At 34.0% G+C, this 18,022-nt stretch overlaps 1 protein-coding gene across 3 annotated transcripts in view; it reads left to right on the top strand.

Moving 5' to 3' along the window:
• The window catches only part of RNF180 (ring finger protein 180), a 190,945-nt gene that overhangs the window by 35,075 nt on the left and 137,848 nt on the right, over nt 1–18,022 (top strand). For all 3 annotated transcript variants that reach the window (XM_036067033.2, XM_036067004.2, XM_036067014.2), the window contains exons 3-4: nt 13,843–13,938; nt 15,532–16,491. In XM_036067033.2, coding sequence (XP_035922926.1) covers nt 13,843–13,938; nt 15,532–16,491 — 1,056 coding nt within the window. The remainder of the gene's footprint in view (nt 1–13,842; nt 13,939–15,531; nt 16,492–18,022) is intronic.

The raw sequence follows: 18,022 nt of genomic DNA, 5'->3' as shown, positions 1-18,022 counted from the left end.
TGGCCATGTTAATGGCAAAAAGGAAAAGTATAGGGAGCCATAAGAACAGGACATAGACAGGATTGAACTGACTTGTAACAGGAAGGCTTGTCTGAGGAAGTGACTTGTATGGAGATATGATGGATGAGTAGTGACAGCAGTACATGAAGTAGCACATTCTAAGCTTTGGGACCAGCATGTTGAAAGGCACTGTGGTGGAGAGGATGTGGGATATCCATGGAACTAGAAGATTTCCATGATTGGAGTTCAGAGATCAAGAGGGAGTTTGGCAAGACTTGAAGATAGAAAGAAAACTGTTAGATCACTTATGGTCTTGTAAACCAAATTAAGGACTTTGATCTTTATTCTAAGAGCTGGGAAGTTACTGAAAAGGAGTGATACGACCATTGAATTTTAAAGAGATTATTTTGGTTGTTGTGTGAAGAGTGAAATTTTTAGAAAGTTGACAAGATTGAATGTGGGAAGACCTTAAGTGAGGCTTTCAATAATTTTTGAATTCATTCTGACCTTTTGAGTAAAAAAAAGTTTTCACCCTGAAGTCCTTTCTTAGAGTACAAATAGGAAAAAAAAAAAAAAAAGGCAGTGTAATAGAATTCGGTTCCTTTACATTCCTAACACTTTAATAATGTAAATGACATGTTTGTTACCCAATCTTTTCCTTGTTACACTTACAACCATGTAATTAACTGTATAGTTGGCTCACTTAAAAGAAATTAGCTGAGGGAGTATTAATGCTAACATTGGAAATGCCAAATGTTAAACATCTTTCAAAATATCATATAATATTAAATTGTCAGTGTCAACTTTTTACATTAAAGCTGTCTGCTTAATTAAAAATCTTAAAATCACTTAATGATAAAAAGATAATAAAATTTGTAATTTTTAAAATTAAATGAAGTTCTCCCTATACACAGCAACCAGAAACATTCCCTACCCTTAAAGAACAAACAAAACAACAATGCCTTAGCTCCCCCTGCTGCTTGAACAAATTATTTCATTTATGAAATATTTTGTCAATGATTTCTCTGACAACATTAAGTGAAATTGGCTGTTGGTTACCTTCTCCTTCTTCTCTTCCTTCTTCCCCCACATATAAATTGGAGACATGAAAAAACTGTCTAGTAAGGTTTTTTTAAGTCCTAATAATACAGTTTTTGTAATTTTCAGTTTAATTTTTTTCCAAAGGAGATAACCTCTCATGCCATTACTTTAAAGGTTTTAAATTCCTAAAATCAGGTTGTTTCCATTGTAGTCATTCATCTTAAAATACATCTGTTAAAACTTGTCTTATCACATACATTTGTGATTCTTAAAAATTAGGTGACAGTAGACTTACAAACTTAATAGCGTGATATGTCCTACTTTATCTGTTAAACTATATTAGAAGTAAATATCATGAATATTACATATATTTTCTAAGACTATGTGTAAGTACAGGTGAAGTAGTTGGCAGTCTCATTTATAACTGAGGCTCCTTTGTTGACCCTGGCTGTCTTTGTTTGCTGTATCTAAGTTTCCTGAAGAAAAAACAGAACACTGTACATTCTTCACCCAGCCTTTTCATATTCCTCTCACCTGTATCAGTTGCTGTAATTGATTTTCCTCTATTTCTGTTAACGTGAAACTATGCTTTAACTCTTAGTTATTTAGGCAAAAATGTGTGCTTGCTTTATATTAATAGTTCTCAAATAAAGATCAGGTTGGGGTCCCATTCAGAATCAACTGTAGAATTTTTTTCTAAACGTACCTTTCCTCTTGTATCAGTGAGTGTATCGTATTTGGTTAACTTAAAAGTAAGTTATGTCTCCGGGTTTTGTTTTTTTGTTTTGTTTTTTGTAAGCCTAGGGAAAAGTAGTATGGCTTAAAACACACTCATGCTAAAGATATCAGAAAGTTGATTGCCTGAAAACGATAGTATTTATTCGATACAGGAAGTAATGGTGGAAGCTCAGTGACTGAGGACAGAAGTTCTGAAGCCTGACCGCCTGGTGGAAATCCTTGCTTTACTACTTCTATGACCTTGGACAAGTTACTTAAAAGTTACTTAATTTCTCTTGTCTTCGTTTCCTTGTCTATAAAACAGTAAAAATCCTTAAAACAATGCCTGGGCATAGTAAGCACAGTATAAATGTTAGTGAGCTAGTAAAAGTAAGTACCTTCTAAAATACCCTTCACCTACCTAGAACTATACCTCCAATTTATTCTCACAAGAATGTTCAAGAAGCATCTCTACAATTTATAGCTGGTGATGGTTTCTTAGTTATTATGGTCAATCTTACAAGATTAAATATCGTGATCACTTTATATGATTAAATAATATAATGGAGTATGCACAATGAAATAACAAAATGAGGTAATAAATGTAAGGTACCCAGCATAGTCCCTGGCATGCATGTATATATAACCACATATTTATTACTTCATTTTTTTTGTGTGTATACACACACACACACACACACATATATAAATTTTCACTCCTTTTATATGGTTAACACTGTGTCTAGTAATCATTCAGTAAATATTGATAGGTTGATTGCCATTAACTTACTTAACTTACTTTGACATTAATATGCTACTGTTCTTTGTACCAATGTAGAAATATTTACTTAGTTCATATATACTTAGTTCTATATATATAGATAAAACCTTGAAAAGTCAGAGAAAGTTTTGTATCTAATGATGAAGTAAAGATGACTTTATTTGTGCATCCCAGTTTGTATTCTCGATAACAGTCTTTTAAAGAATTCATCACAGTTAGACTAATCTCAATAAAGGTCAGCTCCTAAGGTGAGTGTGTATGAGGCCAGATGTTTGTGAGATAACTCTATTCTGCCTGTGAGATTAATTCTATTCTGCAAAAGTATTATCTGTACCTTCATTTTGTTTCAAAGGCAAAGTATTTAGGTAAAGCTAGACTGATTATTATTGAGTCATTTTCGGTAAGTTTCTCAAGGTTCTTTAACAAACAGATTTGTATAGTCCACTTAAATTTGTTATGATGAGCTTTGGCTCATATATGACCAAACTGTTAAAAATTCGTATTTTTAAAGGAATTTTTTCTAAGAATACAGGAAGTAAAAACAAGCACACTTGAGGTTGAATCATGTTGTTGCATGTATCAGTAGTTGATTTCTTTTTATTACTGAATATTACTACATTATATGGATCGTGTGGTGGTTTATCCATTGTAGCGTTGCCATAGTTGTTTGCGGCATTTAGGATGTTTACAGTTTGGAGCTATAATAAAGTTGTTAGGAATATTTGTACACAAATCTTTATGTGGACATACATTTTCCTTTCTCTTGGTTATTGCCAGCTACTGCCAGGTCTTATGGTAAGTGTAGGCATTGCTCTTCAAGAGACTGACCGATGGTTTTCTAAAATGACTATACCATTTGGGGCGCCTCGGTGGCTCAGTTGTTAAGCGTCTGCCTTTGGCTCAGGTCATGATCCCAGGGTCCTGGGATCGAGCCCCACATCGGGCTCCCTGCTCGGCGGGAAGCCTGCTTCTCCCTCTCCCACTCCCCCTTCTTGTGTTCCCTCTCTCACTGTCTCTCTCTGTGTCAAATAAATGATAAAATCTTTTTTAAAAAAAAATGACTATACCATTTTGCTTTCGCACTAGCAATGTATAAGATTTTCGGTTGCTCTTTGTCAGTACTGATATCACAAGTTCTTTTTTTTTTTTTTTCCTTCTCCTTCACTTCCTCATCCTCCTCTTTTTCTTCCTTGTGAACTTTTTAAATAAATGTATGGTGGAATACATTGTGGTTCGAATTTGCATTTCTCCAGTGACTAATGATGTTCTGCCTTTTTTCATGTAGTTTTGAACATTAGTATGTCTCCCTCTGTGAAGTGTCTGTTAAAATCTTGTGTTCATTTTTAAAATTGTGGTTTTTTTCTTACTTAGTTATAAGAGGTTTTTTTTTTTTAATATTCTGGCTAAAAATTTCTTGTTAGATACAGGTTGTGTGAATTTTCTTCCAATCTGTGGTTTGTGTTTTTATTTCCTTAGTGATACTTTCAGACAGTTGGTGGTTTTAATTTTTATGAAATCCACCTTATCGTTTTTGTTCTTTATTGGTTGTGTTTTTCTGTTCTGAGAATATATTTCCTATCATAGGGTTTTCTCCTCTGTGTTTTCTTCTAGACACTTTGTACTTACAGCTTTTATTTTTTAGGACTCAGATCCATTTTGAGTTATTTGTGTGTATGGTGTGTTGTAAGCATCAGGTCTTTTTGGTTTGGGTTTTTGGTTTTCTTTTAAGCTCATATGGTTATCCAGTGGTTCCATCACCAATTATTGAAAAGTATATCTTTTCTCATTATGTTGGCATATTTACCAAAAATTAATTGACCATGTATACAGGTCTACATTTGGATTCTGTTCCATTGATCTAATAAGTGTTGAAATTAGATAGTGTATGGCCTCTACCTTCCTTTCTCTGTTGCAGAATTTCTTGGGGTGTTTTAGGTCATTTTGCATTTTCACATAAATTTTGTAATCTATCAATTTCTACAAATAAGCCTGCTGGGATTTTGAATGGGATTGTGGTGAATCTGTAAATTAATCTGGGAAGAACTGATCTCTTAAAAACATGGTATATACCTTGGTTCAATTAGGTCTTCTTTAATTTCTTTGTATAGCGTTCTGTAGTTTTCAGTGGACAGGTCTTAAATATATTGCATTAAATTTATACCTAACGAGGTCATGTTTTTGGATGCTTTTCTAAGTGATATTTTTTTTTCCATCCCACTTGTGTTTTTCTTTTTTTTTATTATGTTATGTTAATCACCATACATTACATCATTAGTTTTTGATGTAGTGTTCCATGATTCATTGTTTGCGTATAACACCCAGTGCTCCATGCAGAACGTGCCCTGTTTAATACCCATCACCAAGCTAACCCATCCCCCCACCCCCCTCCCCTCTAGAACCCTCAGTTTGTTTCTCAGAGTCCATAGTCTCTCATGGTTCATCTCCCCCTCTGATTCCCCCCCCCCTTCATTTTTCCCCTTCCTACTATCTTCTTTTTTTTTTTTTTAACATATAATGTATTATTTGTTTCAGAGGTACAGGTCTGTGATTCAACAGTCTTACACAATTCACAGCGCTCACCATAGCACATACCCTCCAATTCTTAATCTCAGGAAATCTAAATGGTATTTTAAACATTTTCACTTTCCTATTATTTGTTGTTAATATACAGAAATGTGACACACAAAAATTTATATTGACATTGTATACTGATATTGTGCAAATTTCTTAATTTAAACAGCCTTTTAGGTGAATCCCTTAGTATTTTCCTCATATTATGTTGACTGTGAATAAAAATGTTACATTGTTCTTTTTTAAAAATTGTACTAAAATATACATAATATAAAATTTACTACTAGTGATATTTAGTACATTTACAGTGTTGCACAGCCATCATCACTGTCTAATTCCAGGACATTTTCATCCTCCCAAGAGGAAAGCTCATACTCATTAAGTTGTCACTCTCCATTTACCCCTCCCCCAAAGCCCAGGCAACTACTGATCTGCTTTATGTCTATAGATGCACTAGACTCTGGATATTTTACGTAAGTGCAGTCATACAATATGTAGCCTTCTGTGTCTGCCTTCTTTTACTTAGCATAATGTTTGCAAGGTTTATCCATGTTATAGCATGTATCACTATTTTATTTCTTTGTCTTCTTCACTTATGTTCTCTGTTATTTTTTTCTTTATTAGCCATCTTAGTGGATGAGAAGTTGTATCTTGTTGTTTTGTTTATTTTTAATCTGTGTGTCTCTTTTCTTTTTCTTGCCATACTCTGCTGACTTGGACCATCAATACAGTGTGGTATAGAAACAGTGAGGATGAATTGTATATGTGTACCACATCTTTATCCAGTCATCTATCAGTCAACACTTAGATTGCTTCCATATCTTGGCTATTATAAGTAAGGCTGCAATAAACATAAATGTGTATCTGTCTTTTCAAAGTAGTGTTTTCATTGTTTTTTGGAGAGGGGGCAGGTAAATTACCCATTAGTGGAATTATTGGATCATATGGTATTTCTATTTTTAATTTTTTAAAGAGCCTCCATACTGTTTTCCACAGTGAGTGTACCATTTTATATTCCCACCAACAGCGCTCGCCAAGTACTTTTTTCTCCACATCCTTGTCAACACCTATTATTTCTTGAGCTTTTTATTTTAGCCCTTCTGACAGGTATAAGGTGATACCTCATTGTAGTTTTGATTTGCATTTTCCTGATGATTACTGATGTTGAGCATCTTTTCAGGGGTCTGTTGGCCATCTGGAAAAATGTCTACTCGTGACTTCTGCCCATTTTTTTCATTGGATTGTTTTTAGGGTTTTTTTGGGGTGGAGTTACATAAGTTCTTTATATATTTTGGAGATTAACCCCTTATTGGATATATCATTTGCAAGTATCTTCTCCCATTCAGTAGGTTGCCTTTTGGTTTTGTTGATGCTTTCCTTTGCTTGTACAAAAGTTTTTTATTTTGACATAGTCCCAATAGTTTATTTTTTTCTTTTGTTTCCCTTGCTTTAGGAGACATATCTAGAAAAACATTGCTATGGCCAATGTCAAAGAAATTACTGCCCATATTCTCTTCTAGGATTTTTGTGGTTTTAGGTATCATATTTAGGTCTTTAATCCATTTTGAGAGGTTTTTTTGGTACATTTGTATGGTGTTAGAGTGTGGTCGAGTTTCATTCTTTTGCATGTAGCTGTCCAGTTTTCCCAGCAGTATTTATTGAAGAGACTGATGAGATCTTGCCATTTGCCACAACATGGATGCACCTGGAGGGTATTATGCTAAGTAAAATAAGTCAGACTGAGAAAGACTAATACCATATGATTTCTCTCATTTGTGGAATTTTTAAAAATGAACAAACAAAAACCAGAATCAGACCCATAAATACAGAGAACAAACTGATGTTTGCCAGAGGGAAGGGGTTGAGAGGATGGGCAAAATGGGTGAAGGGGAGTGGAAGATAGAGACTTACAACTCTGGAATGAATAAGTCATAGGGATAAAAGATACAACATAGGGACTATGTTATATGGTGACAGATAATAGCTACACTTATGGTGAGCATACCATAACATATAAACTTGCCAAATCACTGTGTCGTACACCTGAAACTAGTAGAACATTGTTGATACACAATCAAATAATCAACTATAATCAAATATAACTATAATGTCAACTATAATCAAATAAAAACATGAAAAAAAATTCTAGACCCAGAACTATAACCAGAAAGAGCAGGAGTATGGAGATGGCTAAACCAAGACCCAGGAACACAGTGTGTGCTGACAGAGACAGGACAGGAAGATAAATGTAAAGTAGGGAAGAGCAAGGAAAAGCTGGCAACCAAGAGGATGAATTGAAACCTAAGCCACTTTCATTGACTCTGATCTTGATATTGTAAATATGTGTCAGAGAAACTAGACCCCTTCATCATAGAGTTAGATATACATCCCTCTGGCCCAGAGGTGGAGAAGCTGAACTGGGATTCAGGGGAAGTTGAAGTTACAGCCTTGTTGAACTGACTGTCCCATTTGAACAAGGTGAGCCAGCATAATAAAACTATGGGGATGGAGGACAGACCAGGAAATGGGGAGGAAGATACTGACTATGAAGGGCCAGCATGCAAGAATTTGAGGAAGATAATGGAACTGTTTCATATCTTGCTTGTAATTATGTATAGTCAACCCTATGCATTTCTCAAAACCCAGGGGACTGTATACTACAGAGTAATTTTACTGTACATAAAATGTTGTAAATGAAGGTGAAATAAAAACTATTTCATAGAAACAAACCCTACAAGTACGTATCACCAGTAAATTTTAACTACCAAAGGAAGTTCTTCAGGTATTAGGAAAAATTCATCAAATGGAACTGGAATCAACACAACTGAATAAGATGATCTTGAAATGGTAAATATGTTGGTAAATGTAAAACATCTATTTTTCCTTTTAATTTTCTTTAAAGGACAATTTACTTGTTAAAGCAGAATGTTAGAAGTATATCATGGAATTGTTAAGTGCAAAAATAAAATGTATAAAAACAATAATGTTTTACACTACATCCTGTGGTGTAATATAATTTAAAGGAGGATTATGATAAATTAAAGATGCATATTGTAAACAAAAGAGTAACCACCGAGGGGGGAAAATGTACCATAAAAAGCCAACAGAAGACATAAAGGAATCAAAAAAAAACTTAATCCATAAAGACAGTAAAAGAAGAAAAACAGAAGAAAGGTCATGAGACAAATAGGAAATAAGATATTGGATTTAAACTCAAACATATTGATATTTATATTAAATACAAGTGGTATAAATGTTCCAATTAAAAATTCAAGAATATCAGACTAGATGACAAAGATCAAGCTATATGTTGTATATAAGAAATGCATTGTAAAGACAAAGGTTAAAATTAAAGGATAGAAAATTTGTATCATGCAAACATAAAGGAGAGCTGGAGTTGCTCTATTAATATCAGACAAAGTAGATTTCAGAACAATACTATTAAGAATAAAAAAGGACATTTTCATAATTATAAAGGAGTTGATTCATCAGAAATACATAACGACTGTAACCATGTGTGCACCTAATAGCAGAACTGCAAAATAATTGATGCAAAACAGAATTTAAAGAGGAAATGGGTAAATCCATAATTATAATTGGAAATTTCAGGATTTGTTTCATAAATCTGTAGAACAAGAAGACAGAAGCTCAGTAAGAATACAGAACATTTAGGCAACACAACTGACATTTGTGAAACATGATACCCAACAACAGCAGAAAAGGTATTTGTTTAAAGGGCACATTTGATATTCTCCAGGATATACCATTTGTTGGATCATTATTTAGATTTGAAAGAAATGAAATAACATCAAATGTGTTCTCTAACTACAATGAAATTAAATTAGAAAACAATAGCAGAAAGTTATCTGAAACATCCCCAAATATTTGCAGATTAAAAAACATACTTCTACAGCACTTAAGGTCAAAGAAGAAATCACAAGAGAAATTAGAAAATGCTTGAAATTGAGTGAAACGGTAAGCACACATACCACATTTTGTAGGATACAGATAAAGCCGTGCTCACAAGAAACTAGAGTGTAAATACTTACATTTGAAAAAAGAAAGGTTTAAAATCAGTAATGTATGCTCTCTCAAAAATAAATAAAAAGAATAATAACAGAATGTAGTGGAAAATTTTTATGAAAAAATTTGACAACCTAGATGAAATAAAACTTTTGAAAGATACAAATTATTTAAACGAATCAGGAAGAAATGGACTATATGCACATACCTAAGTCAATTAAATAAGCTGAACTTGAAATGAAAACTTGTCCCCCTCCAAAAAACAAAAAACAAACAAAAAAACAATTCTAGGCACAGATGCGTTTTTTGGTAAACTGTATCAGACAGCTAAGGAAAATACAAATCCTACACAAATTCTTTCAGAAAATTATGTAAGATGGAAAACTTCCCAACTCATTTAATGAAGCCAGTATTATAACTTAAAAAAAAATATATTACTAGAAAAGACACCCACAGATCAACACCACTTATGAAGATAGTATCAAAAATCTTTGATAAAATATTAGTAAAATTTAGTAGTATATATGTAGAAAATGCTAAGGAATTCACAAAAGGGAACCAGGGAGTGAGTGTAGTATGTTTGCAGATTATAAGGTCAGTATGCTAATTCAACTCTATGTAAACTGGCCACGGAAGACTGCAACAGGCAACTTGTAAAATACCATTTATAGCTGCATCAAAAAACATGAACAACTTAGGAATAAATGTACACATTATGTACAAGACCTATCTATTGAAAACTACAAAATACTGTTAAAAGAATTAGGGAAGAAATAGTGGTGTATATCTCAGGAATAAAAATTGGTTTAGCATTAAAAAACCAGTAATATAATTCAATATACTAGTAGAATACAGAAGGAAAAAAAAGGAACATTTTGATACATGTGGAACAATTATTTGATAAAACTCAATACCCATTCATGATAAAAACTCAGAAAATGGAAAAGGAAACTTTTTTTAATTTACATTTTATTTTTTATCTGAGTGTAGTTGACACAGTGGTACATTTTTCATTTCAGATAGAGTTTTTATCTCTAGATATACCATTTGTTTGGTGTTACTTTAAGACTTTTCTGTTTTTGTTTTACTTGTGTTTTACTTTTAGTATTTGGATATATTTATAATAGCTGATTTAATGTCTTTATCTGCTTATTCAGTCATTTTCACCTTTTTCTAGGTATATTTCCATTGATCAGGTTTTTTTTCTTGGTTATGGGTCATTATTGCTTTGCACATTTTTTTTTTTTTTTGGTAGGTTGGACAGTTAGATTTAATACTACTGAGTGTCTGAATATTATTGTCTTGCTTTAAAGAGTGTTTTAGCAGGCATATAAGTTACTAGTGATTGAATTTCATCTTTTGCAGGCTTATTTTTAAGCTTTTGTAGGATTGCTTTTTAGTAACCTTTACTCTAGGGCTAATTTAGCTCTCCTCTTTAAGGCAGGACTCTTCTGGAATCCCCTAAATACCTGAGATGTTCATTGAGATCTTTCTACTCTAGCTAATTGGAACATGAACATCTTCCCTACTTGCTGTGAGCCCTGTGTCAGTAGTTAAGTTTACAGCTCACTAGTAGATATCTTTTCCTTGGTAAATTTTCTTTATCTGGTTCTCTTGTATCTCACACAACATGTGTTCCTACTGGTATTCAACCAAAGATTTAGAGGAATCTTTATGCAATTATCTGGAAATTTTTCTGTTTGTAGGCTTCTCCTTGTCAATACAGTGTCCCATAAACTCTAGCTATTTAGCCTCTATATACTTCAATCCAATCTTCATTTTATTAACAAGGGTGCTATGTTCTTGGGTCCTCCTCCCTACATCAAGATTCTGAAAGTTCCCTAGGGCAGAAATCAAGGGTGATTTTTAAGGCTCACCTCATTTATGTTTCTTCTCTCAGGGATCACAGTCCTGCAGTTCTTTTGCCCAACATCTTAAAACAATTTTTTAATATAGTTTACCTAGTGTTATCTATTATAATGCTGAGAGCATGTCCAATACCACTTACTTCTGCCTTGCCAGAATCAGAAGTAGTTTATTTTTACTTGAATCAATTTTCAAGTAAAATTTTAATTATGTAAGTATAATTTAATATATTCTCCCATTAAAGCAATAATGAGAAAGTTAAAGTTTCCTTTTAGTAACTTCTAATCTTGGTCTTTCTTCCTTCAAATCTAACCAATGTTGTCAACTTGGTACATGGCCTCTTAGGTACTTTTTCTATTTATGTTTGTTTCCTTAGAAAAGTTGTAATACTGCTTATTTTTAGGTTGTATATGCTTTTAATAGCATAGCTCAGAGTGCACTTATTTCTCTTTCACTTGACTTTTTAAAAATAACAAACAGTATGTAGTAGATGTGTATCTTATTAGTACAAACAAATCTAGCTCACATTCTTTACATGTCATGGTACTATTTTCAGCAAGAATAGAGACTGATCCTCAGTAGCTCATCTTCTGGACTTGCTGCAAATCCTTTCCATTTTTTCTGGGCATTTCCAGCCCTCCTGGGATGTTGCCCTATTTCTCTCTTCCTCACATACACTTCTTGCCTGGAGACAGACAGACATCCATTCCACCCCTGATAAAAATAACCCAGGGCCTTTTTCTGTTTCTGGTTTTCACCACTTTGATATGGACCATTCTTTGTGTTCTTCTCATCTATTCTGTACTTGGAACTTGGATACATTGTGCTGTTTTCTCATTGATCTTTCAGAGGATCCTCATGATTTCTGGTTCACTGAAATCTCCCCATCTATATTTTCTAGTTCAGCTCTTGGTTACTTTTTATAATTGTCTTTGATAGGTTCTTTGTTTTGAGAGGGAGGATAGACTAGAATATGTACTTACTTTACTATCTTGAAACCAGTAGTTACTTCCCTCTGCCTGAATTTTTCCTTCTTTCATTTTATGAGAATCTAGAATAAAAGAAAGCTTTGTATGCCTGCCCGACGCTCTCGTGAGGGCACAGGTATTTGGGAGCACTAAGATGATTGAGCTAGAGACTGTTCCTAGTATCTCCTCCTCTCTTCCTAACTTTGCTTCCGTTCAATAAAACCTTCTTTATTTTGACATGGACTTGCCTTGCCCTTATTATTCTTACTATTCACATGGTAAGTTGCATTCTGTTAGCCAGATTTAGAGTTCAGGCATCATTAATAAAATTATAAAGTTTCTCTTTGGCCCACTGTAAACCCTTCTCAGCAGACTTTATATTTGCCTTTGAAATATTTTCAACCTGTGTTGTTGGTTTTTGAAACATTACAAATGGAAAATTTTCAGACCTTTTAACAAAAATATTTTTTCCCTGTTACATTCTTGAATTTGGCTTAGCCCTATTGTTTATAGTATATAAAATACAGTTGTGTACAGTATATGAAATAATGAAATGTGGTCTAACATAGAACAATAGCTCATGTCCCTTTCCCATTTTAATTAATTTGTGGTTTTTTGGGAGCCTGACAGAAATCAGATAAAGATGATTTCTTTATAGATCTTTCTGATATGTAAATAAATCATACTGAAACTTTTCTTGTATACTGGGCCACCATTTAGTATCTTAAGATGTATTCATGGAAGAGAAAAGTGATATAGGTCCCAAAGGAACCAACTTGGGAAATTAAACCTAGAAATTCTGGGTGATCTTGGTTCCAAGTCACAATCTAATGTAGATTATTCAGCAAAGGTGCTTAAAGAGATTCTGTCTTGTTTCATTCTTATCAATGTGAATATAGACTTAGCAGGTATGTTTAGCAATTTCCTTACTTATTTTGTTAATCTAATTATAGTATCTAATAATGCCACTGCTGGGGAAATCTAAAAAGCATTGTGCTTTGGCAACTTGGAAAAGCTACTTCTATGTAAAATCTGATCCTGGGAATGGGTATGTGGACAGAAGCCTTATTTTTCCCTGTTCCTCTCAAGAAACTCTTTTCTGCCATCATAAAATGAAATTTTGTATACCCAGAAGGGAGCTTAGCAATTATCGAGAGGTTTTTTACAGGTGAAGAAACTGAGACCCAGAGAGGTAAAGGCAAGTTGGCCTAAGGTTTACTAAGGTAATAAAGAGTCCTATATCTCCATGCCGGCCTGCCCTGCATTTTTCTGATATGTATATACTTTCACCTGTATATCACATTTATTTCTGCACATCTGTTTCAGAAAGCCAAAATTCTCTCTCTCTGAAATTTTTTTGTTCTAATGCAGCTGAAATTTAGTTGAGGCTTTTCCACTTGCCTATACAATTATTCTTCTCCCCCATCCTCTTGTACTTTTCTTGAGTATCTCAAGAGATTATATAGCAACTTCTTTATTTTATCATTAGTAGAGTCCAGATGGAATCAGGGATTAAAGACCTGGGAGAGTTGTAATGAATGGCATTATTTTTTCCTCACACACAGGAAAAAGAATAGGGTGCCAGATTTGTCTATTGAGTGACTTTTTGCTAAATTTTAAATTTAATTTGATGAAATCAATGAAATGGAGGCCTTTTCTTTTTTTTTTTTTTTTAATTCACAAGCGGTTATTCCCTGAAAATTTGTTTTTGCCTTTGTGAGTTTGTTTTGGGGATGGGAATGAGAAGAGGAGAGCAGTGTATATTTTCTTCCTATCTAAAACCGAATTTATATTTTTGTGTTTTACTCAAATGTGAAATTTGTTCCATAAATCTGGAACTGGTAATGACTAATATCATGCATTTTGATACAACAGGATAGACATGATTCTGCTGATGATCAAAGTATTTGTCATGTGTGGCACGTGGATATAGAAGCTCTTCCAGAATGGATAAACTGCCTAATACAAAAAGTAAGTTCCTTAGTTTCTGAGTAAAATTAGGAATTTACTACTTTCAGGATTTTTTATCCTCATTCTAGAGCTATTTTTCTTGAATGCACTGTTTCAAGAGATAAGAAAGGGTCTGTAACTCTTGATTACACCTCCTGGCTTCTTCGTTATTACTGGAGCGTTGCAGGTACTTTTCTATCTCAGACTTTAAAACATGGTATTCCCCCTTCCTTGATTGCTCCTCCCACAGTTATTTACTGCTTCCCTTATTTCCATATATCTTTATTCACAGGGAGGCATTGCCTGTGAAAACTCTCAGTTGCCCTACTCCACTGTTATCACTCTTCACACTTCCTTTCTCCCTTCTCTGACTTACATAGCTACTTATATTTTGCATACACATGCAATACGTAATATGTAGTACTTGTAAATATGCATGAGAATATATGACCTATATAAATATAGACATAACTATACGCATACATACACACACGCACACACTTACCTGCATACGTGTATTGCTTACTGCTCTTGTTAATTGCCTAGCTCCCCAACTCGAATAAAAACTCCATAAAGTCAGAAGTTTTTCTCTTCCGTTTATTACTACCTCCAGCACCTAGAACAATGCCTCCCGAGTAAATGAAATATCCTATATTATTCATGTATGCACACATATATAAAATAAACTGGATAATTAATGATTCTCAGTGGTACAATCAAAATCAAATTACCACATTTTTAGGGCTCCTTAATGAAATATTATAAGAGCAGGAACTCACCTTGTTAACAGTATGGTATTATTTCTCACATTTTGAAGCAAGTATTAGAAAAGTATAAGTAATGCGATTTTTTAAAAAAATGTAGTCGCCGTTCTCCACTGACTTTGTTGTTGTTGTTAAAAAATAACATTTGATAGATATCCTCTGCGTTCACTCTCACACTGTAATGATTTCCTGGGAACATGCCAGTGCGCTGGTTTTAACTGTCCTGAACTTTACAACATGTATGAGGGTGCTGCAGATATTCCACTATCTCTCCTGAAAAAAATAATTTTAAGCCAGTTCATTATTAATTTTGCACTTGAATATAGAAAATGCACTCTTATGTATATAACCAGTATCTTTTGGTTTTATGTAAAAAGGCAGGAAGAGCTTTATTCTGTTGGTTGGGTAAAGTTCCCTCCCACAGTGTTTGGTATGCAAGAAGGGTATCAAAACAGACCCTTTTCTGTGAGATTTTACTTGCAAATTAAGCTCTGTAGACTGATTTGCTTCCTGGTTCCATAGTGTATTTTTCTTTTCATTAGTTCACACTATATCCATATTCAACCTATTGTTTAAGAGACTCTTTTAGAACGCTTAGGAGTATTGTTGAGATGGGCGTGATGTGCAATATTTTATCATTCTAGAACGTTGGAGTTGCTTATCTCTATTTATTAGAAGGCTTTTTTCCCTTTACTGTTCTGTCTACCAATCAGAAAACAGAAAGCTAGCCTTTTCTGTGGCATAGAAAACTTTCATGTGATTGGCTTTAAAAAAAAAAAAAATACAACTCACATTCTCTTTGATTACTTTACAGTGAAAGCATTGTCTTACTTTCCTTTATTACCTGTAGGCCCAGTGGACAGTTGGAAAACTGAATTGCCCTTTCTGTGGGGCCCGTTTAGGGGGCTTTAATTTTGTCAGCACTCCAAAATGTTCCTGTGGCCAGCTTGCAGCTGTACATCTCTCTAAGAGCTGGACCGATCATCAGCCAACACGGGCAGGCCGACTAACGAGACCATCGCTGAAATACTTGTCACATCCTAGAGTCCAGTCAGGTTGTGACAAGGAAACTCCGCTGACAGGTGGCGCCTCCAGAAACAGAAATCGCGGGTTTTTAAATATGGCCCAAAATAATAATGGCCCTGGAAGATTAACAGAAGCACTCTGCCTGGAGGTACGGTCAACATATTTTCAGACGAAGAATGAGAAACTGCTCTTCAAAGCATCAGATCCAAAATACCAGCTTTTTGTTCCTCAGCTTGTGACTGGCAGATGCACTACAAGAGCTTTTCACAGGAAATCACATAGTTTGGATCTGAACATCAGTGAGAAACTGACTTTATTACCCACGTTTTATAAAATACATAGTAAGACTACTGCCTGTCCCAGGCTAAATGAAACACAGCCTATTCACCTTTCTGGCTTGCCTTTAGAATCTAGTAAAAATAACTGTTCCTTTCAGATTTCATCCAATTTTGATCCTAATATGCTGCTGCAAAGATTTTCAGTGGCTCCCCGTGAGACCCAGACACAAAGAGGAGGAGAATTTCAGTGTGGTCTAGAAGCTTCTGCAGTGTACTCTGACCATGCGAGTTCTAACAACCTGACTTTCCTGATGGACCTGCCCTCAGCTGGCAGGAGCATGCTGGAGGCCTCGGACCAGGAAGAGCCCCTCTCTGCACTGGACTTCCTCCGCTCGGGCAGTTTCTCATTGGGGGCCATTAATCAGAGGCTCAGTAAGAGAGAAAGGAGCAAGTTGAAAAATCTGAGAAGGAAACAACGAAGGCATGAAAGATGGCTACAGAAGCAGGTAATTTTTTGAAGAGTTTACTAAAAATTCTGTGTTGTGAATCTTGGGGTTTGGAGAGAGGAGCTAACTTTGAATACCTTTATTATAAAAACACAGTTTTAATGAGTGTTGAAATGACATTTCTGTCTAGGTGAACTTAATAATCATGCACCTCTCTTAAAATCGGCAAGTATAAACCTGTCTCTGTTCACATATGTTTAGAAAATGTCCTTTTAGGAAGATTTCCTCAATTCTAATATTTTACATGAATATTAATTTCATGATACTGAGATGAGATCATCATATACATTTTAAATTTATTCATGTTGGGATTATTTGCAATGATTTTATTTCAGGTTAGGTTGAAACAAAGAAGTTTTTCTAATTCAATCTAGTGACAAATTCATTGACTTTCATCACTTTTAGCTTAAATGGATATTTTCAAGGAACATTATGTAATTATGTGCTCATATGATCCAGATATGGTTAACTCTACTAATTTGTGAAGTTTATCTTAATAATAACTGACCCTTACTGTAATTTTATAGGAGTGTGTGCTTGTCTATGGTTTAAATTCCTGTACCTATAATGATATGTTCAAAAACGGTTATGCGAAGGTATTGAACAATAAATTGCAGGTGCTCTGGAGACCAATTAAAGCCAATGGATGAGGTGCTCATGAAAATTTGGAAGTTTGAGGACCAGTATGTTTCTATGTAAACTTTTATTTGCAAATTGCCTTTGTTACCTACTTGTTTATAATAAATAGCAATCCTCATTAATCAGTATGTTGAATATTAACAACGTCCACAGAGCTTAAATATAGAAAGCTGCAACTTTGCATAATAGTTCATTTTTTTAAACAATTAAGCGAACTCATTGCTTATGATCCTAGTCAGACTGAATAGAATAAAATTACTGCATCAAGTGCTTCAATCATGTTCATTATTTTTCATCGTTTGGTTAGATAGTATAATTATAGGTAATTATTATATTTTTGACTGGATGCTGACGAGAGCATTGTAGTTTGGTTTACTTGCAAGTGATGGTGTAATGTGACATCAAAGCATATGTTGTAGAATGTTAAAAATGAATATATTTTAGCACCACTATAATATACTTCATGGTTAATTTATTGAAGCTATAAAATACAATATCTTTTATTGAAAATTTGACTTAAACCCATAGATAAATTGGAGATGGTCATATGTTAAGTGAATATTCGAAAGTCAACCTTAAAAACAATGTAGAGGGCTTAAAATAATTCTCTAACAAATAGAAATTTAAAAAGTATAAAAATTATACTTGCTCTGTACTATAAATATGTGCAGATAACATCTTTGCAACTTAAAAAATGTGTTTAATTCTTGAGCTGGGTACTTCCGAAAACTTAAACTATATTACTGATTATTTTCCAGCATAGGAACACTATTTTTATACAATTTAAAGCTAAGCAAGACCAACATCAGTGTTTTGGTTTTTTTTAATAAAGTTACTTTTATTCATTCACATGCATGTGATTTAGCCAAACTGCTTGGCTAATTGATGAGAG

Source organism: Halichoerus grypus, chromosome 2 (genome assembly GCF_964656455.1).
Source record: "Halichoerus grypus chromosome 2, mHalGry1.hap1.1, whole genome shotgun sequence".
NCBI classification, from domain to species: domain Eukaryota; kingdom Metazoa; phylum Chordata; class Mammalia; order Carnivora; family Phocidae; genus Halichoerus; species Halichoerus grypus.
Note: the sequence above shows the minus strand (reverse complement) of the source record. Positions and strands in the feature narration are given on the sequence as shown.